The following is a 27,538-nucleotide window of genomic DNA, read 5'->3' as shown; positions in this document are numbered from 1 at the left end:
CCGTGGCGGGATGGAGAAGAATCGAGAACAGGGGACAATTTGGGGCCAGTCCCCAGCGCGGCGGTGGGGAGCTTTCAGCCCGACCCTCGGGGGACCCAGGCAGACTCCGCACCTCCACGAGCCTTGCCAGCCAAGGACACGGGTGAGGGAGGGAGCGGAGACACAGACCCCCGGCCCCTCCTGTGCTCTATGCCTCCAGCAAAGCAGCTCTCGCAGCCTGAGTTGCCCACAGGAGGTGTTGGCCATGGGAACAGCACGGAGAGCCCAGAGCAGGAAGCAGAAACGGGAACGCAACCCAAGGGCGCCTGGCCAGACCCTCCACACTCGAGAACCTCCCAAGACCTTCAGCACGGCAGGACCCCCATCATCTGGGGACCCGCTGCTTGGGGCGAGCCGTGGAGGCTCCTCTGTGCTTATTACGCACAAGGCCCCTGCACTCCTCTGAGCCTCACTCAGATCAGAGAGCTGGTGGCTCATTCACCCCCGTGAGTGTCGCTCCCTGGGGCGCCAATGTCCACACCGGCGCCGTGCCCCTTCAGGTGAACTCAGCTTCTTCCCGTCAAACGTCTCTTGATCTCTGCGCAGAGCAATAAAACCTCTCCTCCTGGCAGACCACGCCACGGACAAGAGCAGTGTCCTTTTGTGATGTCACCCAGCTGGGCGACGGAGTGGCTGGGCTGCCTCTGCCCGACCCTCTTCCCAGCTGTCCCTGCAGGTAGCTGGCACTGGACCCGAGCCCAGACTCCCGTACCCCCCAACCTCCCCCAGTCTGCCAGGCAGCCTGTCACCGCCCTCATTGTGTGCCTTCATTAGCGTTCAGCCCCTTGGGTCTGTCTCCTCCTTCCCTATTTGCTGCTGGACTGTGGGTCTCGGGTGGTCAGGGGGCAGGAGAGCGGTAGGGGACAGGCACAGGCCTCCCACCCGCCTCCGGTGCCTACGATCCCTGGGAATTTAACAGCCAAGGGAGACGTTCCAAGTCCGGCGGATGCCACACCGATTCGGGGCAGGAAGCCCGCCCCTGCTGCTGGGGCCGCGGGGCCAGATGGGGACACATGCTGGAGGTGCCCTCACTGCTCCGCTCTGTTGGTGTGCTCCCCCCACCCCCGAATCCCTTCTTCCACAGGGTTCCTGCAGTTCAGCCCTGCCCAAGCTCCCCGGCAGCCCCGGGAGCCGTGCCTCATTTCTCCAGAACCTCCTGCCCTCCCGCCTTCCTGCTGCGCGAGCAGAAACAACTGGGCGCTTTTGATCTTTGCCCTTCTTGTTTGCCCATCGTGCTGTGCTGCTGGGCCCCGCGTCTCTCCCTACCAGGGGCCTCCCTGGCCACTTCCTGGAGCTCAGGCTCCCCCCACAGCCCCCTCCCCCACCCTGCGGTCCCGGCCTCTGCTTCTAGAGCCTGTCACGGGAGGTCAGGATTTTCCCCTGTGGCTGGATGAGCTCCAAGTCCTTCCTTTGGCCACAGAGACCCGGCAGTGCGATCATACCCTGAGTGACCCTAAAAAAGGAGGAGGACGCTCAACAATCGGGCCGCGCCCCGCAGCGGGCACCAGACTTGCCGCCAGTCCTCCGCCCGTGGCCAAGCCCTCTGTCACAGACCCATCGGACCAAGGCCTGTCCTGCAGCCCGCGCAGGAAGGGAGCCCACTCGCCTCCCTTGGTGCACCGTGACCACGGAAGAGGGTACCAGGCTCGACGTGCCAGGGCCGAGAAGGGAGGGCAGGACCCACGCTCTAAAACCACAGCCCTGTTGTAGGAGCCGGGTGGTATATTTAGCAAAGCAGGATGTTTGTGGGCAAATCAACATTTTGCTGTAAATAAAATTTTGAGCTGAGGATTGCAGAAACTTCTTTAGCCTGTATGTTGCCGAGAAAGCTCTTTTCCTAAAACGAGCTCACTGTGACCCCTCCTGCGGAGAGCTCCCGTGCCTTTGTGATGAGGGGTGTTGTCCGGGGCTGGAGCCGGGGCCCGAGGAGTTTGGAGAAGCTTCTCCCTGGGTGGGCCAGCAAGCCTGTTCCTCCTCACATCTGTGTGCTGTGCCCCCCCCACTGGCCAACCGGACCCTGGCATCTAGGTCTTGTCGTGACCGGCTTCCACCGCATATAGTTCCGCGGTTGGGGCTCAGGATTCTTTACGTCAAGAGCTCCAGTGGATGGCTGGCCCCACACTGGGACTGACCGGTGGGTGACTCTGTGTGTATCTCAAGCCGTGTTGCACACACAACACACACACGGCACGTAGGAGGCGCTACTCCATCCCCAAACCTGCCTCTCCCCTACTTACGCCAACGTGTATTTGACTCGTTCCACCTGTGCCTGGTGGAGGAGAACCGTGCTGGGGAGACGCCGCGGCCCTTCCCAAATTCCCGACCTGTGGGTTTGGGGGCAAAACTAAATGGTTGTTTTAAGCCGCTGACCCCGGGGCCGTTTCGTGCTGCAACAGATGACCAAAATACTGAGGGCGTGAGTCTCAGGGACACTTCCCTGGGAGTCCTGATGGGAAATTCTAGGAAGGCTTCCTGGAAGACCTAGTATCTCAGGGGGTGAGATGGGGGTGGGTGGGATGTTGCGAAAGAGAAAACAGCGTGAGCGGAGGAGGGCCCGCGGGGAGAGGGAGTCGCGTTTTCCTGAGGATGCACAGACCCTGGGAGGACAGAGGGCAGATGGTGAAGACGTTAGCGGACATGAGCTTCTGCCTGAGACGCTCCGGAATGTGGCTCGGCTGAGACTGCATTGTGGACGAGAAGGAGCACCCAGCCATCACCCGGGGCCTCTAGGAGGATGGCAGGAGCGCCCTCGATGGCCCCGGGGTGGTCACACCAGCTCTGACGTCTCTGACTCACGGAGACCACGGGTGTCTACACCAGCAGCCGGCGACGCGTTCGTGTGCCGGTCTCTTCCGAGCGCTCCTTAGCCGAGCTCTCTGAGACGGTGGCTGGGGCACACAGACCCCACTCCGGTGCGGAAGACTGGGCATCTAAAGGCACAGGAGCCGCCCAGTGTCCCGTCTGGGGCACGAGTCCCGGAGGACGTCTGCAGGCCAAGAGGAGAGCTCACTGGAATGGAAGCTCCCGTGTCTGAGCCGAGACCCAGACCCTGCGGCAGGAGCAGCGCCACCGTGGGGCAGGGGCGGGGGGATGAAGGTCTAGATGGCCAACCTGGCCACACCCATGACACGCTGGGTTTACACCCGGTAAAAGCCACACTTCTGGGCAAAGGTGGGGTGCCGCTTCGGGAACTTCAGTGCCTCGGGGTCTACCTAAAAGGGAGCTTCCGCATCGGGGGGCCCCAGATGGGTCCACGTCCCCAACAAGCTCCCAGGTGCATCAGTGCTGCCGCTGGCCCAGGAGCCATACCTGGAGCAGCCAGGATTTAGAGGACGTCTCCAAGAAGATGAGCCAGCATTTACCCGAACGCAGAAGGCTTTTCCCCAACATAAAAGGGGGAAAAAAACCAAATACAATTATATTCATTGTTCCAGGAAACAGCAATGAAATAGGAACAAATTACATGCTTTACTGCCGTCACGGTAGGATCAGCGCTGTGTGCCAGTGTTCTATAGCTCATGACAGTCACAAACTTAGCGGTATCGGATGATACCTGCTTACTAACCTGTGGCCCTCCAGGCCACAAGTCCCAGCGGGCTGGCCAGCTCACCACGGGGTGAAGTCAAGGCTCTTGTTGGCTCAAGGCTGTTGTCGGGAGGCACGGGGAAGAATCATTTCCAGGCTCCCCACTGCCTTGCAGCTGTGAACAGGACTCCCCACTTTCTTGCTGGCTGTCAGAGGTTGGGGGGGGGCACTGCTCTCAGCAACCAGAAGCCACTCTCAGGTCCTTGTCCCAAAGCCAGAAACAGACACCTCCCTCACCTCACATCTCTAATGTCCCTTTCCGTGACCAGCCAGCGAAAACACTCTGCTCTTAAAAGATTGCCATGACTTTAGGCCCACCCACATAATCTCCCTATTTTCAGGTCAACTGATGCAAATCCCTTTGCTGTGCAAAGTGACGTAGCCCTGGGAGTAACACCGGGGGAGCCAGGTCATGGGACCCTCTCAGATTTCTGCACCACAAGCCAGAGATGCTGCCTTAGGGAAAAACAAGCAAGTTGCAAAGATTTTCTTCTAGGACTTTCATGTCTATAAATTCGTGTACAGAGCAAGGGAAGGGTTGTGTTTTTTCCCCCCTATACAGATTGTTTAAAAAACATTCATTTCCCTACAGAATTGAATGGGTATCTTTGTTAAAAATCAACTGACCACCTGAGCGTGGTTCTCTGTTACGTCCATCTGATCCGTACGTCCACACTACTTGATTTCTGTAGCTTTGTAGGAAGTCTGGAACTCAAGGGGTGTCTGTCCTCCAGCTTTTTAAAAATCGTTTGGACCATTCTAGGTCCTTTGTACAGCTGACCTTCAAACAATGCAGAGGTTAGGGGTGATAGCCCCCTGTACAGAAATCCACAAAGAACTTTTGACTCCCCCAAAACTTAACTGCTAATAACCAACTGTTGGTAAGAAGTCTTACCGTAACATAGTTAATTCACACAACATTTTGTATGTCATACGTATTATATACTGTGTTCTTACCATAAAGTAAGCTTGAGAAAAGAAAATGCTATTAAGGGGGCACCTGGGTGGCTCAGTCGGTTGAGCGTCTGACTTTGGCTCAGGTTATGATCTCATAGTCTGTGAGTTCGAGCCCCACATCAGGCTCTGTGCTGACAGCTCAGAGCCTGGAGCCTGCTTAGGAGTCTGTGTCTCCCCCTCTCTCTGCCCCTCCCCTGCTCATGCTCTGTCTCTCTGTCTCTCAATAATAAATAAACGTTAAAAATTAAAAAAAAGAAAAAGAAAATGCTATTAAGGAAAACATAAGGAAGAGAAAATACATTCACAGGACTAGACTATATTGGAAAAAAAAAATCTGCATCTCAGTGGGCCCATGCAGTTCCAACCTACGTTGTTCAAGGGTCAATTATACTGTCAGGTGCATTTTAGAATTAGCTTCTCAATTTCTACACAAAACCCTGCTGGAACTTTTAGTGGGACTGCATTGAATCTATAGATCGATTTGAGGAGAACGTGCGCCTTTGGGCAATGGGGTCTCTCAATCCAGGAACTTGGCACATCTCTCCATGTAGTCCGGTCTTTTAAAATGTCTCTCTCAGCAGTGCTCTGTCGTTTTCTGTGAACAGGAGTTGCACGTCTTCTGTTCGATGTGTTTCTAACTATTTCATTTGCTGTTACAAATGGAATTTTTTAAAAATGTCATTATTCAATTGTTTGCTGCTAGCATATACATGTGCAGTTTAATTTTGTATATTAGCCTTGTATCCTGCAACTTACACTTAGTGGCTTTCTACCGGTAGATGCTTTGAGCTCTTCGGTGTAATCACGCTTAAACCATGTTTAAGTTGAGACAGTTTTACTTCTCCCCTACCAACTGTGTCTCTTACATCCTTTTTCTTGTTTTACAGCCATAGTTCTTAGGGAGATGACTACAGTGATAAGAGAGCGCATGCTTCCTTATCTGGTTCCTGATCTTAGAGAGAAAGTACTCACTATTTCAACAGTAGGTATAGTATGGTGTTAACTCTAGGTTTTTCACAGATGCCCTGTATCAGACGAAAGAAGTCCCTTTCTTTTTTTATTTTGCTTAATTTTCTAGAAAAAAAAAACAATTGCACAATCACAGTAAGAGATGTTAACCTTCCTCTCTCAGCCGTGTGTCGATCAGTTCGAAAAAGTGTAGCCACGTAGAACTGGACAGTGCCATTTACTTCAACCTAATTGCTATTTCTACATCATTTCGTATTCTTTTCAGGTACACATAAAAACCTACATACACATGGCACAAGTCTCAAAAAACGCAGAAGGTCTGTAAGTACATGAAGCAGATTCTCTGATCTCGCCTGAATTAAATTAGGAATCAGTAGCTAAATGGTATCCAGGAAAACCTCCAATATTTGGAAACTAAAGGATACACTTCTAAATAACACACGTTTCAAAAAAGGAAGTTGCAAATAACTTAGGAAATATCTCAAGCCCAAGTGGTAGTGAAAATCCATCATATCAAAATGGGTTGCCGAGAAGGCTGTGGCGAAAGGGACTTCTACAGGTTTCAACGCCTGCGTTAGAAAAGAGGGAGAGTCTGAGATCAATGATTGAAGCGTCCACCTCAAGAGCCTAAAAAAGAAAGTAAACAAAGTAAACACAAAATAAGTGGAAGGAAAGAAATAATAAAGAGCAGAAATCAACAAAACAGAAAACAGACATTAGCAAGACGTTCCAAAGCTAAATCCTAGTGTTTTCAAAGCAACAAAGTAGGTAAGCTCATACTCAGACCAATCAAGAAAATATTATAACAGAACATAAACCACTGATATCAAGCATAAAAGACTGGTTATCACTTGGATAACCAGGATAGGATAGATATTAAAAGGATAAGAAGCCAATTTTGTGAATGACTTTCTCCCAAACAGCTTGCTCACTTCATGAACTGGGCAATTTCCATGAAAAATGTAACTTACCAAAGTTTGGACAAGCTCAAAGAGAAAATGGGAAGAGCCCTGTATTCATTAAAGATATGGAGCCTGTTGTCATAAACCCTCCCAGCAAGGAAACCCCAGGCCCCCTCAGTTTCATAGATGAACCCCATCAAATGTTCAAAGAAGTGGTAACACCAAACGTATGCAACAGAGAAACAGAGAAAGAGGGAACACATCCCACTGTGTTTCTGAGGCAAGTGTAACATCAACACCAAAACATAACAAAACATTACCAAAAATCCAGGATTCTTTTTAAAGCACTAAAGTCAACACGGTAGTGCTCCGGAGAGTCTCAGAGTTGCCCAGCCCCATTGCAACACAAATGACTAACTTATGCCAATGAGAACGAACTTCAACTCCTGACGTCATGATATTAAACTTCGTTCCACATGTCTTTTGAGAGTTGGCCATGTTTGGTAATGAAGAGTTTTTCGTTTTTATGTTTAAAAAATATTTTAATGTGTTTTTTTCTTTATTTTTGAGAGAGAGAGTGAGAGAGAGCTGAGGAGGGGCAGAGAGAGAGGGGAACAGAGAATCCTAGCAGGCTCTGCACTGACAGCACAGACCCCGGTGTGGGACTCGATCCCAGAAACCGTAAGATCATGACCTGAGCTGAAATCAAGAGTTGGACACTTAACTGATGGAGTCATCCAGGCGCCCCAAAGAATTTTTTTAAAAGAAAAAAATGGGGCACCTGAGTGGCTCAGTTGGTTCAGGTCACAATCCCACGGTTTGTGAGTTCAAGCCCCACATCAAGATCTGCACTGACATGTGCAGAGCCTGCTTGGGATTCTCGCTCTCTCTCTCCCTCTCTCTACCCCTCCCCAACTTGAACTCTCTCTCTGCCTCTGTCAAAATAAAAAAACTTAAAAAAAAAAAAGAAAAAGAAAAAGAAATAACTCTGAGCAAAGAAACGCAGCAAATCATATTCCTGGCTTAGCAGAAATCCAAATATGGTAACGAGGACTCCAGAAAAACTGTGTTGGGAGGGGAACTAGAGAAGAACGACATGGAAAAGTCCGAGAGCGAAATGGGCCCGTGCTCCCTTTAATTGGCATGTGGTGCAGAATTTCTTACATGTGTGTCAGTGGGTTCTTTGAAGAAAGCACCGCAACTCCTATTTTGACAGATGTTCTCAGTGTGGTTTCCACTGCACAGCTAAGTGACCTTTCCGCTCACAAGACCCGCGACGGTAAAACCTGAGAACTTTCTTACCTAGTTATTCAGAACCAGCAGGTCACCCGGAACACAAGGCTCGTGGCCACGGGCGGCTCCCACCGTGTGCGCATCCCCGGGGGCCCACGGGACACCCGCGAGGGTGCAGCAACAAGTCTCCCCGGAATCACCCCTTCGGGAGTCACTCCCCAGAGACAGGGACACGGCAGCTGCGGAAAACCAACGGGGACCAGGTTTCTGATTGGAAATTCGGGACCCCGTTCTGACAAAGGACCTGGTGGCTGGCAGTCTGAGGGCACCGGCGGTTCAGGAGAACCTGACGGATCGTTTGCGGTTGAGGCAGCGACAGGCTCGGAGACGCGGCACGGGGGGTGGCCGGCGTCACCACCGCGTGGCCCGGGGCCCAAGGCCCACTCCGTGACGGGACCACGGGACGCAGAGAGGAGGGCTGAGGACTGTTGAAGCGCTCTGACACTGCTGTGCCATCACGATGCGGGCGTGCTTTTTCACCATTCAGGCTTGTTGTGTTTTACAAAAGTACTCATCCAAGCAGAGAATGGGCCCTTCCACACGGACTGGGTGTGATGCACTGTTCCGGAATGTGGGGTCCTCTGGCGGTGGGGGGGGCGGACCACAGGTAATGTGATGATGAAGTGTCTAACGACACACTGGTGTTTAGAACGGGCTTGAATGCAGGCCGAGCTGCCCCTTGAAGTCCTGCTCGTCCACCCCTCCACCTTCCCCCCGGGTTCTGGGGTGTACAGAGGGACTGCGGACCCGGTCAGGGCGCCTGGGGCGCACCTGAGCAGCTGGCTGTCGTCACATCATCACCGGCACTATGACAAAGAGGCAGTACACGGCTGGGCGGGCTGGGCGCTGTGTGCACGGGGTCAGCAGCCCCTCACCAACCGTGCCTAGGCAGTTGCCGCACGGGCAACTGTGCAGGGTCCTCGGCGGGAGGCCGGGGCGCGGAGGCCCGGCTCACGTCAAATCTCACGAGAGAGCCTGAAACTCGTTTGTTTTTCCAAGTCAGACCCACGCTCCACTTAAATGTGGTTACTCATACACACCAACTGGAAATGACGCAGCTATTTCTTCTTGTGCAATCCCCGCAGTGAGCATGTGCGAGCCCTGCGTCCTGGGGTCACACAGCCCCTGGCGATCAGCTCGATTTTCCACGTCCCAGGGGTTTTATTTTACAAGGCTAACAGACTGCGGCCTGCATAGACTGCCCTGCCACACACGGCCCCTCTTTCCCTCTCGTTTTCAAGGACGGTCAAACGCCGGTGAACTTCGCTGTGATACGTGATTTCCGGATAAACGCATCTTGGGGCTCGGCAGGCCTGCCCGCAGGTGTGTTTGCCAGGAAACAAGCCGTGTCTAGTTTCTGTGGTTTGGCAGGGAAATCTCCAAGCTGGGTGCATTGGGGGAAAGAAGGAACCAAACTCAGGCCCGGAGAAGGTCTGGCTGATACGAAAGGATGCCGAGGTACAGTCCTGGGCTCAGCCGGGCCAGCCGAGGCCTGGGCAGCCACAGGGTCCTGGCCAGAAAAGACTCCGGATGCACCTGCACGGCTCCTTGGCCAAGGCCCTGGGTGGCCCCTCAGCGCCCCCTACTCCTATCAGCCCTGGGCTAAACACCCCCAAAGGAAGGGAGAACCGGGCTCTTTAGGGTATAAAGCGGACAGAACAGGACACGAGGCCCAGTGACACTGGCCTGTGTCCGTGGGGACCCACAACTGCATCGTTCCCCGCCTAACAGTTGGGATTTGCCCTTTGACCCTTCCTCACCCGGTAGGCCTCCCGGACCTGCCTGGGATCTCAGGGTGGCTCTCGGACAGGACACGCCGCGGTGGCATTTCAGGAGAGGCAGGTGAGCCCCTGCTGCTCCCCAGGGTGTGTGGGGGTGGAGACAGATGGCAGGTCAGTCCGCAGGGAAAGCTCGTTTGTCACAAAGGGGAAGTCACCGGGCAGCCCAAGGCTTATGGTTGTCGGACAGCAATAGGATCAGGGCCGTAGAGCCACTGAAATCAACATTATTTATGTAAAGATAACACAAGCTGTGGGGGGCGTGGGTGGGGGGTAGGACGAGTGGTCACTCGTGGTCTCTGGGCTGCGGTGTCTCAGGCCTCCCCAGTACCACCGGAAATTCACTGTGCTGGGCATCCCCTGGCATCAGGGGCAATCATGTCCCTCACCCTGATCCCCGGAAGCTGCCCATCGCCACGAAGCAGGTGGGGCTGAGGGGGTGGGGAACGTGCAGGTGGACAGAGACGAGAGTTCATCCAGCCACGGTCCTCAAGGAGCTTCGAAGGGAGATCATTTTTAAGTGTATTTGGGGGGGGGTGTAGGGGCAGAGAGAGACAAACAGAGGATCAGATCACTAACTACAGGTGGTCACAACATGAGCGGGGAAGAAGGGCCACGAGAGAAGACAGACGGGCAGGCCGACCCCCCACAGCTTGCGGAGGACTCAACACGGACCAGGTCCCAGCGGATCCAGGGTCAGGCTGGTGACTCTTAACCTCCCGATGTTGGTCCCACTCGGGGCCTCTCCCCCATTCATACTGTCACCCTGAGTTCTCGGTCACCAGTTCTGTGCTCCTCCTGGGCGCCTACAGTGCCCGCCGCCCCTCCGACTACAGCTTGCTCTGCGCCCACTCCGGCCACGCCGGCTGGTGCATCACTTCCCGTGAGAACGCGCGCTGTCTGCGGAGTGAACCACGCTCCGGAAGTAACGAGTGCAGATCAGGGCTGGGTCAGCGGTGGGTCCGGAGCTCGACCTGCCGGCCAGGGGTGGGCCCTGGGTGGCACGTTCTGCTCTCTCTGCCTGGAACCCCCTCCCGGCACCCCTGCCCAGAGGATCAGCAGCGTCCTCCCAGGGGCTCCCCTCCTGCGGCCGGCCCCCAAAGACGTCCACGTCCTCACCCCGGAACCTGTGAACGTCACCTTGCCGACGTGATGGGCTAAGGGTTGTCCAGGTGGGCGTCCCCACAGCGGGGAGATGGACGGAAGACAACGAGAAGGTGCTGTGATCGTGGATTCCGGGCGCGGAGCCTGGGGCCTGTGCGTATGAGACCAGGAGGGAGGCTAGAGCCAGGGAAGGTGGGCAGCCTCTGGGTGCCGGGAAAGGAAACACAGATCCTGCCCCAGAGCCTCCAGAAGGAGCAGACCCTGCAGACCCCTTGACTTCAGCCCAGTGGGACTGAATTCTGGCTGCTAGACCAGCAAGAAGCGAACGTGCCCTGCTTTAAACCATCAAGTCAGGGGGCGCCTGGGTGGCTCAGTCGGTTAAGTGTCTGACTTCTCTCCTACTTAGGTCGTGATCTTACGGTTTGTGGGTTTGAGCCCCGCCTCGAGCTCCATGCTGACCGCTCCGAGCGTAGAGCCTGCTTCGGATTCTGTGCCTCCCTCTCTCTCTGCCTCTCTCCCACCCGTACTCTGTCCCTCTGGCTCTCTCTCAAAAATAAATAAACGTTAAAAAAAAAAAAAAGATATAAACCATCAAGTCAGTGGTGACTGTCACAGCGGCCCGGGAAACGAACAGGCCGCCCGTCACCACCCTCAGAGGCCTGCCTGGCCCTACAAGCTCGACATCTCCCCCAGGGGCCCTGGCAGCTGGGCGGAGCACGTGTGGAGCCCCCACGGCTCGGGCTCTGTGACAGAAGGTCTGGGCCTCCACACGTACAGGGGTTAGCGGCTCCAATGCTCATCACGGACCAGCGGCCACTGCTGTGCTGGGCGTTGTGGACACCTGTGCCTTGGCTCTATGTGCAGGGGGACGCCCTGAGGACATGGGGGACCGTGTCCCTTCCCTGGTCACACCATGCGCCCACAGCTCCACGGCCCCACCAGCGACCGGCAGGCCCAGTGTTAAGGGCCACCCTCTTGACCACAGCTGCTTGGGTCAGAGGTAAGCGCCTTGGCCAAAGACGAGTCACCAAAGTCCTTTCAACTGGGAGCTGGGAGCACAGGGCCAGCTGTGGGTATCTCGCTAACTAGCTAACTGGTTCAGGAGGCGGGCACAGGAGGCCCAGGTCCCCCACCGCGGCCCAGCTTGCCCCTCCATTCCATCGGACTCCGCAAGCCAAAGGGTGGGTCCGTGCAAATTCAAACAGGCCTGTGACCGGCGGCCTTGGAGACTCCCTCAGAACAAGGCAGGAAGGGTGGGCGTGCCTCAGGGGCCGGGCAGCCCCTTTGGGCTTCATTCTCCCACCTGCCTGGAGGAGAACTCAGGTGCCACCCGACCATCCTGCCGTGTAGCCCCTACGGGATCGGGAGGCCAGGCCCTCAGCCAGGTCTGCCTGCCAGCCGAGCGTGTCCTCTGTCACGGCCCCCGGCAAGGGGCACGTGAGGGCGCTCAGCGGCCCCACCCCCAGGGGCCATCTGGGCTGTCGCCTAGAGCGGCCACCTTCCGCCACACGGCCCTGATCTCAGCTCCCACGTGATTCAGGATGGATCCTAAATCCCACACAGCAGGCTGTTCACAGATTCGTTTTCTGATGTAAGCACAAAGCTGAGACACGCTGGCCCTCACGTGATGGGTGTCCAGTAACCAGGTCGTGGACGAAGGACTGACTCAACGCCGGGTCGTTCGTAGAGCGTGCACCACACGCAGAGGCCTGTCGGCAACAATACCAAGCGTCCAGACGTGGAGTTCCTCTTTACCCAAACGTGCTCATTTGGCAAATTATTAGATCATCTGCACATGTTGTTGCTGTTGTTTGTAGAAACGGGGATCAGCCGTAAAACAAACCATCAAGGCCAAAGAATATATTGACATTGTTCACAGCGATGCCTGCGTGTTGCACAAGACAAAGGAGGGGCCGTCACTCTCCTAAGAACTGCAGAAATGCAAATGAAAATCAGGACAGCGCATTTCTCGAGGATGGGGCTGGCGGAGGGTAGCGGCCGCGTCCCCTCCTCTTGGGAGGTGCAGAGATCGGGCCCCCGCCGTCAGGACCACCGAATCGCCCACCAGGAGGGGAGCGGCGAGGAGCCGGGGCAGCCCCACAGGAAGGCGACAGGGGAAACGGTCGCGCTCGTTCTGAGGTGCAAGAGAGGCGGCCACAGGCCCGGCCGGAGAGTCTGACGCTAGTGTTTCTGGGGCACAGGTATGTGTGCGTTCACAGGCACGTGTGGGAGCGTGTTCCCCGTGCAGGAGTGTGCGCGCCCGAGTGTGCACGTGTGTGGATCTGTTCACACGTGAGTGTGCCTGTGTCTGCTCCTGGGAGCACGGGAAGAATCACGACAACGGTACGGGTATCCTGCTGTGAAGAGTGCTGAGTTGTGCCTCCACTTCACAGACCAGGCGACCGAGGCAGGGAGTAGCCAAGTCACCTCCCTGAGGTCCCACGGCTGGAAGGAAGCAAATCCGAACCCAGGAGACCTGGTTCCAAAATCCAGCCCACACTCATTCTGGTCTGCAGCCGTGCCCCAAAACGTGAAAGGCAAGGCAGACAGTGGCACATTTTCAGTGGCGGGAGTATGGATGAGTCTTCCTTTCCTGCCTTTTTAAAAGTGTTTTGTGTTTCAAGTTACTATTTTCAGAAGTCGCCACCCGCTCCGGGGTGAGCCGGTGCTGTGGGATCGCTCCTCCCCCCGGGGAGACGGATGCAGACGCGGCAGGAGTGACGCGGGGTTATGCAACCCGGCTTCGTTTCCACGCACCTGGAGACCCTGACGACATCCTCGTGGCCGAGAGCCGTCAAAGCGGGTTTGAAGGACAGAAGGACTACACCGCCCACACCCTGACTTTACAACCCGTCATTAATTAGGAAGAAGCGAGACGTGTCTGGTTTCGTGACTTCAGCTGTCCACCTGCGGGACAAATTTCCACGAACGCCCCGTGGCTTCTCCCCCGCTGCCTCCTCGCCGCTTCGTGCTCTTTCGGGCGTTTTAACTTCTATTTGCAGCGCTGCTTCCAAAACGGCACGTGAGTGTACGCTGCGTAATTCACGAGACGCACTAAGTGTTCAAGTGCCACCATCGCGTCACCGCCACAAACGTAAGCACGGGCGTGTCGACAGCTGTTCTGCTTTGCCCGCCGCCCGGCCAGTCAACGGTGTCCGAAGTTCAACAGGAACACCTGCCCGCCCCCTGTCCCCGTCCCCAGTTCCGCCTTATGTAGTCAGAGAAGCACACGCTGTCAGTCCTGTGTCTGAACAGACGTGAACGGTCTGTCCCGGGGTGGTGGCCCGGGGATGCCCTCCTGGAGCACTGGGGTCCGGGGTGAAGAGCTCTGGCGTCACCAGCAGCCACCTGAGACCCCGGGAGACGTACTGCCTGTGTCCCGGGGCACCCCCGGATGTGCCCACAGAAACAGAGGGCAGTGCTGGGGGAGGGGGTGGGAGGTGGCACACTTCAGACGGTAAACGGAAGGACAAACAGCCCTGCTCAGAAAATGAGGGACGTGTGGGGGCCGGAGCAAAGAGAACGGAGGCTCGGTGCCTCAGAACCTTTTAGAACTAGCAGGCGCACAGGCTCGCGGTTCTATGACGTCAACCACCCTTCCGGCCACTCTGAGGCCCCTGTGTTCTCTGGGCGGCATCCCAAGTCCCAGCGGACCAGGGACGTGGCACGAGTGGGACCCCCTGCAGCTGGGCGGCGACAGGGCAGCCGTGCGTCAGCCTCAAGGTGCACACCTGAGCAAGGTCACCTGTGCACACCTGCGGGGTGTCAGGGCAGGGGTGGTCCACACAGCCTGAACCAAGATGGCGGTCCCTACAGACTGAACGTCTTTGGGGGAGTCCATGGACTGGCAGAACCTAGGGCCAGGGGCTGCCTTCTCCAGAGTGTGGGGCGTGGGCTGCAGGCAGTTGTTTCTAGGTCTCCAGTGACCAAGGGGCACCGCAGGTACCCGGCCGTCCTGCCTTGCACACACCGAGTGCCCTGTCTCTGCATGTGCCAGCTTCCCGGGAAGGCACAGACAAGGGGGGCCACCGGGAATACCAGCTGAGGCCCAAAGGGGGTCCCAGCAATAGACACGGTAAGGAATACTGAGTGCCTGCGTGTGCTGTGCTGTGCACAGATGTGGTGCCATTGAATACCTCGTGCCTGTTCCCTCCCCACCCGACACTGGACAGGCCTGACTGTCGTTCTGCCCACAGACTGCAGGGGAAGCGCCCCCCTGAGGGTCTTGTGCCCTGTCCTTAGGAGGGTGTGGGCATCCACCTTCTCCCACGCTGCCGGGGGGCCGGGCTGGACACGGGATTGATCAGAGGCCCCGTGGAGACAGGAGCTCCCTGGGGACAGGAGCAGCCTCAGCTGATGTCGAGTGGGGCAGACCTGCCCCTCTGAGCACAGTCCAAGTGGATCCGCACAACTGCAAGAAAAAATGGTGGTGTTGTTTCGAGCAGCAAATTTGGGGGACGGCTTGTAACACGGCCCTAACGGAACCACACTCAAGCTCCTCTGCGCTGCCCCAGCAATCCAGATCCCAGAAATGGAAAACGTGGTGTGAAATGAAGGATGCTGAGAGTGGATCACTGCACATTCAGAACGAAAGCCAAGAACCGGACAACGGGGCACAGAAATGACAGGGAGGAGTCGGTAAAGCCGGAGAACGTGAATACGAAGCACCCAGAGCTTTCTGGTTGTCCGGGTCCTCTTGGCTAATTAAAGTGCACACATCTCATTGTGAGCAGAACGTCGGCCCCTCAGAGATGTCGCGTCCTCATCCCCAGACCCTGTAAATTGCTGGGTTACTGACAGAGGGGGGGAATAGGGTAGCAGATGAAGCGAAGGAAACTAGGAGGAAGACAAGACTGCTCATCGGACCGAAAACCGAGAGATGATTCCAGGCAGCCCGAATGCATGCAGTGTGGCCGCAGGTCCCAGCCGGGGGCAGAGAGCTCAGACCGCGTGTGGTTATGTGTCTGCAGGTGGGGGTGGAGACGCGGGCCCGGGGACTCGGGGACACAGGCACCACCAAGCAGCTGGAAAGGCAGCGAAGGGACCGTTCCCTGCGGCCTCTGGAAGGAAACAGCCCCACGGACAAGGGGCTGCAGGTCGGCCTCCCGACCCCCAGAGCCGTCAGATTACACGTGCGTGCGGCCCGAGGCCTCGACTTTCCCAGGCCAAGTTTGTTACGGCCGCGGTAGAAACACTAACACAATTGCAGGAAAACTGGAAAAGGCGCGTGTAGTAGAGGCATATCACGTGAACCCGGGGGTGAGCCGTACCCAGCGAGTCGTGGCCTGTTCTTCTGAGAGCACGGGGAGCGCTTCTCCCTGCAGTTCTGTGCTCGCATCTACGTCACCCTTCCAGCTGCCGGGGGGTGCCGTCCGCTGGAGAGCGCCGCGTGCCTTTACCCCGACTTGCCACCCGCGAAGGCGCTCGTGGGCTGGTGTCAGAGACCCACAGGCTGGTGCACGGGCTCGATCCGCTCCTCGGGACCAATTCCCACCACTGGACCTGCTTTGCCAGAGGTCAGCAGCTGCCTTGTGTCACGCGCGGGACTTGGCGTCTAACGCCCCCGCTGCGCCGGGGACCCTCTCCAACACGGTCGTGACGCCGTGTTACGACTTCCCGGGGGCTCGGCGGGTGGTTTCTTCCAAGGAGTCCTCCATCTTCGGTGCCGGGCGCTTGCTCTCGGGGGGTGGCGTCGCCCGGGCACGGCTGGCTGAGCCAGGCGGCTGGGCCATCAGGACCAGGGGATCAAGGGAGCCCGTCCTCACCTCACCGCCACCGAGACGGTCATTGTTCCAAGGGCTCAAAGGCCGTCGGGGCTTCCGCAGTCTACCTCACTTTGGTTCTGAAGTCCCGTGTTCTTTCTACTCCTTTCAAAGCTCCGTTTCCTTTAAGGATGGTGCGTTCGGGACCTGTGCCTGTCCATGGCATCCTTTCCAATTATTTTGAAGTATTTTCAAAGCCCTGATTGTCTGAGGTGTCTTTGGCTGTGAGCACGGTCATGCGGGGTCAGAAGCCCAGGCCGAGGCTCCCTGTGGTCTCAGTGTGGTGGGCTGGAAGCTGGGGGCACGGACAGCACCCAGCTCCCCCAGGAGCCCGGAGCCCCGGCTGGCGGTATCAGGCGAGTGTGCACCCAGGGGTGGAGGCGGGGGTGGGGTGGGTAGGCGGCTTCCGTCCCAGCTCAGCCTTTGGGAGAAGCCGGAGTGGTGAGCCCAACCCCGCCTCGATGCGCACAGGTTACATCAGGTTAATTCACCGGGTAACGAGGCCCTGTGACTCCGGGCAGATTCCCAGAGCCTCCAACACCGTCTGTGCCTGGCGGTCAGCCGGGGCCCGCCGCGGACTTGGCCCAGCTCTGCTCCCCACAACCACCCCCCGCCCCAGCCCCTTGGCATGTCCCTCGTTCCTTGGTATCCTCAGGTACGTCACCAACCCCGCCCCAGGAGAAATCAGGCTTCTCCTCAGCACACTGTGTATGTGGTGTGTGGGGTGTGTGTGTGTGTGTGTGCCTACATGAGGTGGGCCCCAGGGCTGTTTCCATCATGCCCAGAGGGCGTGTGCAGGTTAAGCAGGACAGAAACAGTGGTGACCGTTTCCGAGCAGAACTGAAGCTGCAGCCTGAGTTTGGGGTTCCTGAGTTGGGGGCAAGTTTCGGAAACAGGCGGTGGCTCTGGGAGGCCCCCTGCGTGTTGTGCCGGCCAGAGCCCGTCCCACTCAGGGCCAGAACCTGGCAGGGACACTGCGCTTGGTGGGGCCCAAAGGTCCGGGTCAAACTGCGAGCCTTCAGAGGGATCTCGGGGCCGAGCCCGGGGACTTCCGGAAGAGGGACCGCGTCCCCAGGCAAGGAGTCCAGCCACCCCCGACTTGCCCAGGGTCCACCCGCCATTAGCATGGGGGTCATTTCACAGATGGCCAGATGGCACACTGTACCTTGGGAAGGAGGCTCCCCAAAGCCCAGCCTGCATCACAATAGGTGTGAGAGTGTGGGCGCCCCCCCCCCCAGCCGGCCCTCCCCAGCCCGGCCTGGGAGCCCAGTGTCTTCACAGGACGGACCCCTGCCCTGTACACCTGGCCCCATGAGTCCGTCCTACAGTCCCCCCCCCCCCCCCCCGCTTGGGCCTGACCGCCCCCAGGCGGCGAGTGTCTCATCGCTCACTTAGAGGCTCTAGAACAGCAGATGGGAGTTTGTTGACACTGAGGGATTTAAGGAGACTCAATTACAGTCGTACCGAAAAAGCTTTCTCTAAAATAAGAAAGCACACGGATTCCTCAACTCGCAGAAATTGCTGACAGCTTTGTTTTCAACCCAGCAGGAGTAAAAAGAAGCTGACAACTTATTTTTGCAGGTTATGCCCATTCAAGTCTATTTTTGGATCTTTGTCCTCAGTGAGCGCGCATCGGAATAGCATTCGGTTTGAGAATCGCCATCTGTTCTGAGCGGCGAGCCCCAGCTCACGGGGTCCGGGGTGGGCGCGCCTGGCCACTCGCGGCTGTCCCCACGGACGAGAACAAAGGGGCATTTTGTGTCCACGGCGTGTGGAGGGGGCACTCCAACGACGTCACAGGCAGCGAGCGCTGTTAAGTTCAAACAGCTATGAATTCAATTCAAACAGCTATGAATACGTTTTATTTATACACTGCGCACCATGAAAAAATGCCCTCGGCTTTTAAAAATGGAGCTCAAATAATCCCTCGTATTTAAATAGATTTCTCATAAAAAGGCCATCCAACCTTATCTTGGTCGTTAAGATAAAAATTAACCTATGGAAAAAAAGCCACCGCAGAATGCTATAAAAGGCCCCTTCCCCTGCCTTCCGGTTTGTGACAAGCACTCCCTCCCTCTGCAGCCCGTTCCTTCCAGAAGCTCACAGAGAGGCCCCACCGGCTGGTGACTCACTCTCTTCTATGGAAATGCAGTTGGTGCATGACATACATCATGACAGGGGACCTGACATATGAGTAATGGGCTACGAGCACCTTCTGGAACCAGCATTCGCGTGTGGTGCCCGGGGAGGGCCAGGGGCTGGGCAGGCAGCCCCTAAGCCCACGGGCCTGACCCGCCCTCGTGCTCTATTTTTAGCCTCCACTAAACTTAGCTCATTCCACCCTCTCGAATAACCTAGATCTGAACACCACTCCTCTCCTATGGGTCCAAAGAACTCTGCAAGGAAGATTTAGGTGGTCAGTGACAGGCATCTAACGCACTACAAGGAGGTAATAGGCCTGTCCCAGGGAGTCCCGCGGCCTCGGGAAGGACCTGGCAGGATTCCGGGACTGTGGACAGAACGCACTGGCCGTGGCTGTCTCTGCAGAATTGCCCATGTACCCGGCCCGAGGGCACTGTCCGCTGTGGAGACCGTGTGACTCACCCAGGGCACAGCAAGCCCCCCCCCCCCCCCCCCCGTGCTGGTCACTATTTCGGGCCTCTCTGAACGTTTTCCAAAATAATTACCAAAAGGAAATCATGCTGCTCACACATACACACATGCGCTCTTTCTCTCACTCTCTCTCTCTCTCTCTCTCTTCCATCCCCGAACACACAGAGTCCTTCTTGGGAAAACCGGTACTAAAAAACCCCTAAGCGAAGCTAGGACGAAGTGGTTGGTAACTCACGGGGAGTTCACCTGAAACCCGGAGACAACGCGCCGCCCCTTATCAGGCCCGGTTCCAGGAAGCGGGTCCGCCCTGGGTCGAGGCCCTTCCCAGGGCTGCCCGCCCGCAGGGACCAGGCAGCATCGCCTGCCCGGGGACCTGCTTCCTGCGGCTCTGGCCGGGCTGCAGGACAGCTCCACGGTCAGCATTCGCCCACACCACTGGCCTTCGGTGAGGCCGGAGTGTGGGAGGCGAGGGGTGACGGGGACCTCCCCAAAGCACCTGGACTCCGAAGGCTGGACCCTCAGCAACGAAGCTAATGGCCACCCTGCGGCCGGAGCCAGAGAAGGGCCATTGGGGCAGGGCGGTAGCCTGAACTGCACCCCCGCCTGCAACCGCTGTGCAGAAAACAATGCAAAGCACCGTGGAGACAGGCCATCGTAAGGTGTGCTTTGGGGCCAGCCAGACCCGAGGGCATGGGAAGGCGTGTGTGGTGGCCCCCCCTCCCGACTCTGCCCCTTTCTCATTCTGCCGCCCACGGGGCCACCGGCAGCGCTGGAGGCTAAGTGATCTCACCTCACTTCCAACAGAGGCACCGCGTCGTGTATACTGTTCAGAGAAAAGAGGCCCAAGCGTCACCCTCTCTGCAGGTGTTCTTTAGGGAACAAGATGTGGTATTTAGGAAAAGCCGCCTGGTGTCCCCTGCCCATCGGGCAGGAGGAAACTGGAGAACTGCTTGCTCCGCGGACGAGAGAAAACAGTGCCTCTTAGCGCACACCCACGTCCTCTGAGTGGCCCTACGTGAGAAGAACTGGACGTTTCTCACCCTCTGAGAAAACAAAAGGATAAATCACAAACGTGGCTCAGGTGGTGGGGCAAGGGGAAACAGCACGGCTCAACACAACTCTTACAAATTTGGGAGAAGCCTGCGGCCCGCGCGTTGGCTCAGTCGGTGGCAACGCGGATTCGAGGGGGCCCGCGAACGCCGGGTGGTTTCCCGGGAGTTCCAGCCCGAGTGCAGGTCCAAAGGGGAGCGGGCGAATGCACGAGTAACCTAGAGACAAGGGCGCAGAGACCTGCGCGGGGCCACTCCACGCGGCCATCTGTGCACGCGACGGACGCCTCCCGCCCGGTCTCTCCACTCCAAGCCTGGAGTCCTCAGCCCCGGCCACGGGGCCCAAGTCCTTCCCCAAGTACCGCCGGGCGGAGCGGAGGGAAGACCGCCCCGCTCCGTGGTGGGAAGGCTCCGGAAGACGCAAGCTGGGCACTGCCAGGGAGCACGTCCTGAGAGGCAGAGCTGGCGGAAGACGGGACCGCGGGTCTGGTTGGTCCTGGCGCCGGCCGGTCGGCGGATTCCCTCTGGCGGTCTGGCTCACTTCAGGCTGGGTTTGTGTCAGTTGCCACATAAAAAGATGCAACACGGGCCTGGAGTCTTACCCTGACCAGGCCCCTCCACAGGCTGACCCCAACCCCCCAGGCGGGCCGCATCGGTACTCCTCGGCTAGCATAGGCCCTTGCGGACACGGCCGCACGCTGGGCACAGCAGGAACCTCCCCAAGCCCTCTAGGTCCCGCTGCACGAAGGCCGGTGCCCCTAAGCCGAGGTCTAAAGAGGGCCCAATGGCAAAGCACGCTGCTAAGCGGCGAAGCCCTTCAGTCCCTCCCAGTCCAGAGTCACAACTAGGAATTTGAGAAGGATCGTGTCCTTGGATGTCGGACGACGGACTGCCACCCCTGCACTAGCCAGCCAGATGCGGCTGTAAGGGGATCCTCAGCCCACGACAAGTTCCAGGACCCTCTACAAGGGCAGCAACAAAAGCGAACCAGTGAGGCGGAAAGATCCCCACAAAGGTCTCTCCAGTGATCCTTCAGGGGAAACCTGATCAGCGGGAGCCTGGGTACCGAGATTGGCTACGGGAAAGTAGGTCAACCGTGCACGTCTGACATCCACTGGCCCTGTCACATCCCTTCCTCTGACATGGGGGGTTTGGGGACCAGAGAGCTCATTGTGCTTCATCCCCGTTTCCAAAAGGTTCCCTCCCTCCCTGGCATGATGTGCTGAGATGGCTGAACAGCATGGAGGCCACCGTCTACCTGGTTGTGCAGAGCGATGCCTGGCCCCGAGCCGGTAGATGAGCCCTGGGGGCGTGCGCTTAGAGCTGGGCTCGGGGCAAACATTTGCATTTGCGGACACGCAGGGAGGGATGCCTTGCACGACTGGGGGGCCCATGGGGGTAAGGATGGCTGGTTGGGTCAAGGTTGGCCATCATGGCTGCTATGAATTTTCCGGCCAGAACGGCAGCCCTCCCTTCTGTTGGAAAAGTCACCCTCCAATCACAGTGCCTACTCCCACAGCCACAGGGAGGCCATGTGGTCTACTTCACCCAGCAGAGGGCTCTCCTGGGGGGTTCTGAGTCGGTGTTGAGTGAAGAGAGTTCCCCTTCCTCCCTGGTGGCGAGCCAGGCAGCAGGGAGCTGCCATCAGGGAAGCCAGTCTATGAGACCAGTTCCGGGGGACAAAGCTACAAGCCAGACAATGTGTGACAAGAAACGGAGTGTGTCCCTGCAGCCCCGAGACCGTGGCTCCGGCGGCATCCAAGGATGCCACTCCCCTGTCTCGCCTGGCTTCCATGAGTCACAAAGCTCCCCTTCACCTGAGCCACTCTGGTTGATTTCCTGCCACTTAACAACAAAAGTCCCATTACGCCAAGCATTTCAGACTGCACTCTACTGGGTAAGATTTGAAAATACTTAACAAGATGCAGAATTAAACTTTATCCTTTTGGCCCCAGGAAATCAGTACCAACCGTCACACTAACTCTCCATCGTGCGTGGGCGTATGAGCGTTCTGTCTCTCTGGCCCAAAAAGTGTTTAATAAAAGCAACTGTATCGCCAATATTAGTTCACAGGACGGAGCGCTGTAAAACAGACCTGCGCTTTCCACAGCAAATTAGAATACGTGAAGGTAAGGTTAAAATAGGAGGGCTCGTACGTGAACCAGTCTCAGGAAACTCCTACTCCTCCAAACAAACAAACAAGACAAAACAGAACAAAAACCTCCCTACTAGGTTTCTCCGTTTCACTCAGTGGCTGTAAAGCAGTTGTTAATCATGCACACATTAAGAAGCCGAAACACACTGGGTTATTTCTGAAGCACATTGTTTTGAAGCTCTGTGTGAATCTTTCGTAGTTGTGTGTGGAGAGTTATGTCACAAAGTTAATCATTCCCAGGATGCTTGCATCTGGGGTAATGAGAAACTTCTTGTGCAAGCGGCCATTAATCAGTGAGGGCAACATTGCATAATGGGCTCTGGAGCACGTGTCCGGGGATCGGAGCCCAGCGTTTCTGCCTCTCGCAGAACTGGAGCCACGTGATGTGTGCTTCCTGCCAACAGCCACTTATTGCCAATAATTAAGTTGGATAATGTGGAGAAGTAGAAATAGAAATTGCAGTTCCTTCAGAGTTCTAAAAAGAACTCTCTTTGAAGTCCTTGGTTTGTGGCTCCGTGTTGTGGCTGACTTGAACGCGTCACTCTTGATCGTTACCAAAACTACCCATTAAAGTTGAAATAAAATATTTTGCTAAGTGGTTCCTGGCATTTGTGTTAGAAACAATAGCCATGGCCCCACAATAAGATTATTTTATACGTAAGAAAAGGGAAGCAAAAAAAAAAAAAAATCAAAGACGCCAAGAGCCAAAGACGTACGCGTCATCCATCCACTCTCAGCCCATCATGTTTGATGTTCTTGAGCAACAGTGTTAGCGAGAAACTCTTACTTAATCTTGCCGGTATTATCCAAAGAGGACACTTGTGAAATACTCAAGACAAATAAATATGCTCTCATTATTACACGAATAAAGAGCCCGTGTAGTGTGAACTGCATCTGTGACATCCACGCAGACTCGAGGGGAGCAGAACCGTAATTAAGCCCCGGCAACGACAACAGCCACTGTGTCCAAGGAGCTCTGGGGCCCCCCGTGCCAACCTGCTGTTTTCAACGGCACCTTAACCAAACAGTTCTTCTGGAACTTCACCAAGGGTCCATTTTACATCCTAGCAGCCGACCAGAGTGTATCTGGTTCCCTGGTATATATTAGGAACAATAAATTGTCAAGTTTCCTCTTTATTATTTTCTTTTTTTGTTTGTTTGCATTTTAGAAAAGGACTCTTTCCAAAAAAAAAAAATTACAAAAAACAAAAAGAAAAACAAAAAAAAACCCAAAAGGACTCTCTTGGATTCCATCCCACTAGCAAACTCTTACTGTACTTGAAATCCTGGCCCATATCTGACAATTTTGAATTAATAAACTGCTCTGTCATCATAGTGTTAATGCCCAACAGTGGAATATGAACTTCACAGATGGAAGGAAAGTTTATACTCCTCCTGAAACACAAAACACGTACCTGCCAGGATCTCAATAACGAACTCTTGATTTTTACCACTTGAATTCTGCATTTGTGCATTGATTTGCTTTGATTTATGGCCGTTAGCTTTGCCACCGGTGGCTGAGTGCACACGAATGCTCCACAGACCGAGCCAATGTCATGACCAGGCAGGGGCAGCTGCAGCCAGAACGGCAAATGTCCTGGGCCTGTACTCAGAGCACACATTTAAAAGACAACATAGCAGTAAACCCCATACTTCTTTGACTGTAAATAAACTTTACATTTGGGAAGTAAGGTATATTAAATATTGAGGGCTGTAATAACAACAATAAATAGCATAATATTGTGGATAATTAATATCATGGTATTAGTATTAATGGTTAATATATTATCATTCAATAAACATCAGTTTTGATGTACCAGAAGTCAGATGTTATTTATCAATAACAACATCCGCGATACACATGGTTGCATTAAAATCACCTGACGCTAAGTCAGTTAAGCGTTCAACTTTGGCTCAGGTCATGATCTCCCGGTTCGTGGGTTCGAACCCCACGTCAGGCTCTGTGCTGACGGCTCAGAGCCTGGAGCCTGCTTCAGATTCTGTATCTTCCTCTCCCTCTACCCCTCCCCTACTCGTGCTCTCTCTCTCTGTCTCTCAAAAACAAACGTTAAAAAAAAAATTAAAAAAAAAAAAAGTCAGCCGGCTGGGTGGGTCATGTAGTAGGAAAAGTGCAGTGAGAACCTCCAGAACCTGCTTCTCTGTATAAGCAGTCATTTTAAAGATCAAGTTTTTTACAAAACCCTTGGAAATTAACCAAAAGCTTGCAACCATCTGATGAGCATTTCTTCAGGAAAAATGGCTGAGTCTCAGGAAGAACATCAAGCTCTGTGGAGGTTTAAATTGCCATACACCCACTTTTCCAAACTCCATAAAACCCAACCATCTGGGTAGCCATTGCCCCAACCCCCACTGTGTCTGTAGCCTCCCCCAAAGCTATCTTCTTGGGACTCTGTCATTTTCTGGCCTGTCCGGCAGCATCCTGGAGGCCCAATTACTAAGGAAAACCCTGACTCACAGGCTTTGTCTTTATCCGACCTGACTCAGAAACCCCTCCTGTGAACAGCTTTCTACAGGGTATTTGTGGGAAACGATCGGTGGCAACAATTTAGCACCAAAGTCACCTGAGGCGGTGACAGCAGCTGGTACAAAAAAGAAGCTGGGGGATGAGATGCCTATAGTGGGCTGTAAAAACCTCTGACATGTTCCTAGGAGTCTAGAAGGCAGTATGCACGTGCAGGGCTGTGGACACGCTCAGCAAAGACCTGAGAAGGCTTTCTAACTCTCATCTCTGGCTGACCCCGAGGCTCTGCAAGGAAGTGAAGGCTGAGGCAAGGTTGCCAATTGCCCAACAAAGCATTGGAGGCAAGCCCCAACATGCACTCAGTGCCCCTTCCCAAGACCTGGGACTCACTGCTTCAAGGCATTTAGAGGAGTCTCAGTCCGGTCATTTAGCTGATTGCTAAATTAAACAGGGATCACAAACAATAAAGAATACAGACTTATTTCAGACAAGTTAAGGCATAAACAAATAGCAACAATAATAAACAGCAACCACAAACCTGGGACAGTAGAGGCAAGGACCTGATTTCTAGGGTTGCCATATTATTTTATTTATTTTTTGCCATATTATATTATTTTAAATACCTATGCAACAAAATATTGTTAAGACATGTAAAGAAACGAGAAAGTGTGATCCATACAAAGAAAAGAAGCAACCAATAGAAATTATTCGTAAAAAAACCCCGAGACATTGAACTTACCAGAAATGGTTTTGAAAGTTATTTTAATTATCTTCAAAGAACTAAAGGAAAGTATGAGAACAATGGCTCACAAAACAAGGAATATAAGCAAAGAAAAATTGTAAGAAAAAAGAACCAAGGACCAATTCTAAAGTTGAAATTCTATTAACTAAAACAAAAAACTCACTAGTAGTCTCAGGAACAGCTATGACATGGCAGAGGAATCCGTGAATTTGAAGACATATCAATAGCAATGATCAAATCTAAAGAACGGCAAGAAAGAAGTTCAAAGGAAAATGAACAGAGCCTCATAGGCCCGTGGGACACCACCAAGTGTACTATCATATGCATAATGGGCATTCCAGAGGGAAAGGAGAGATAGCAGTAGAAAGAATACTTAAAGAGCTAGTGGTCAAAGACTTCCCAAATTTGAAAAAAAGACATGAATCTACACATCCAAAAAGCTCAATGAAATCCAAGCAGGATGAACCCCAAGAGATCCACACCAAGGCACATTATAATAAACTGCCACAAGCCACCCAAAGAATCGTGAAAGCAGCATGAGAGAAGTGACTTGTCATTCACAAAGGGCCCCTCAAAAGATTAATGGCCAATTTCTCACCAGAAACCACACAGACCAGAGGGCAGCGGGATGACATATTCACAGTGCTGAAATGCAAAGACTGTCAACCAAGAAGCAGATATCTAATAAGCTTTCCTTCAAAAATGAAGAAAAAATTAAGACATTTCAAGGTAAACAAAAACAGAGAAATTGTCACTAGCAGAACTTCCTTACAATAACTTCTGTAAAGGGGGTCCTTTGGGTTGAAATGAAAGGACACTAGAGAGTGATTCAAACCACTGGGGGCGGGGGGAACTAAGTGTACTGGTAAAGGTAGCAACACATATAAAAAGTTATAAATATATTTTTCATCTTTAACTTTTTTTCCTCCAATCAGAATTAAAAGCTGCATAAAACAATAGTTATCAAGCTGTTCTCATGGACTTAGAATGCATACAGATTTAATTTACAGGACAATAATGGCATAGCAGTAGGGGAAGGGTACAACGTTACACGGGAGCAAGTGGCAGATGTATATCTCACCTGATCAATAACTACATTGAATGTAAATAAATGGCCAAACACTCTAGTCAAGAGGCAGAATGGACAGAATGAATTAAAAAAATATGATCCAACTTTATGCTGTCCACAAGAAATACACTTTAGATTCAAAGACCTACATAGGTTGGAAGCAAAAGGATAGAAAAAATATAGCACAGAAAAGCAACCAGGAGAACTGGAGTGGCTATCCTAATGTCAGACAAGACAGACTTCAAGATGAAAACCTAATATAGATGGAGAAGCATATTTTATAATGATAAAAGGATTAATTAAACGAGAAGACATCATCATCATCATCATCAATACATATGCTTAACAACAACAGAGTCCTAAAATACATGAAGGAAAACCTGACAGCATTTGAAGGGAGAAATAGACAATTCAACAACAGTAGTTGCAGACTTCAATACCTCACTTTAAATGCTGGGTAGAAGAAGTGGAAGACCAACAGGAAATAAAAGAATGAAACGAGACTACAAATGAACCCGACCTAGTAGAACGCTCTGTCCAGCAGCAACGGAATGCACATTCCTATCGTATGCACATGGGACCTTCTCCAGGATAGATCATATTTGAGGCCATTAAAAAAAAAAAAAAGCCTCATTAACATATGCCAAGGACTGAAATTATACAATGATGAGATTGAAGTATATTTGCCAGCACAACAGAATTGAAATTAAATTTGTCCCAATAATACAAGGACATCTGGGATGTTTGCAAGCATGTGGAAATTAAGGAACACAATCCTAAAAGACCAGCAAGACAAAAATCTCACAAGAGAAATTCAAAAATACTTTGAGATGAACGAGCACAAAACCACACGTGTCAGGGTCCCCAGACCACCTTCAGGTCTGGTAATTCACTAGAGGACTCATGGCACTCAACAAATAGACTACAACCAAAAGGATACCGAGCAAAGCAGCAAAGGAAAAGGTGGAGGGGTGGCTGTCAGGGAGACCAGCCGCAAGCTTCCAAGGGTCCTCTCCCAGTGGAGTAACACAGGAGGAGT

General features: G+C 54.0%; 1 protein-coding gene and 1 long non-coding RNA gene across 11 annotated transcripts in view; one reads left to right on the top strand and one right to left on the bottom strand.

Annotated features, from left to right (window-relative positions):
* Window positions 1-27,538, bottom strand: part of AUH (AU RNA binding methylglutaconyl-CoA hydratase) — a 354,609-nt gene that overhangs the window by 156,657 nt on the left and 170,414 nt on the right. The window contains exon 11 of one of the 9 annotated variants that reach the window (XM_058693262.1): window positions 1,373-6,177. The exons of the other annotated variants lie outside the window; for them this stretch is intronic. Coding sequence (XP_058549245.1) covers window positions 6,064-6,177 — 114 coding nt within the window. The 3' untranslated portion in view covers window positions 1,373-6,063. Of the gene's footprint in view, window positions 1-1,372; window positions 6,178-27,538 lie in introns of those variants that run through there. 9 annotated transcript variants of the gene reach the window in all.
* On the top strand, window positions 8,930-11,184 carry LOC131490808 (uncharacterized). 2 transcript variants are annotated; one of them, XR_009251225.1, is made up of 4 exons: window positions 8,930-9,068; window positions 9,513-9,587; window positions 10,108-10,780; window positions 11,034-11,184. It is a non-coding gene; the product is annotated as an uncharacterized LOC131490808 (long non-coding RNA). The 2 variants fall into 2 exon arrangements; XR_009251224.1 differs by lacking the exon at window positions 11,034-11,184 and having other exon boundaries at window positions 10,108-11,004.

This window comes from Neofelis nebulosa, chromosome 12 (assembly GCF_028018385.1).
Source record: "Neofelis nebulosa isolate mNeoNeb1 chromosome 12, mNeoNeb1.pri, whole genome shotgun sequence".
Classification (NCBI taxonomy): domain Eukaryota; kingdom Metazoa; phylum Chordata; class Mammalia; order Carnivora; family Felidae; genus Neofelis; species Neofelis nebulosa.
The sequence above is the reverse complement of the archived record's forward strand: the minus strand, read 5'-3'. Positions and strand labels throughout refer to the sequence as shown.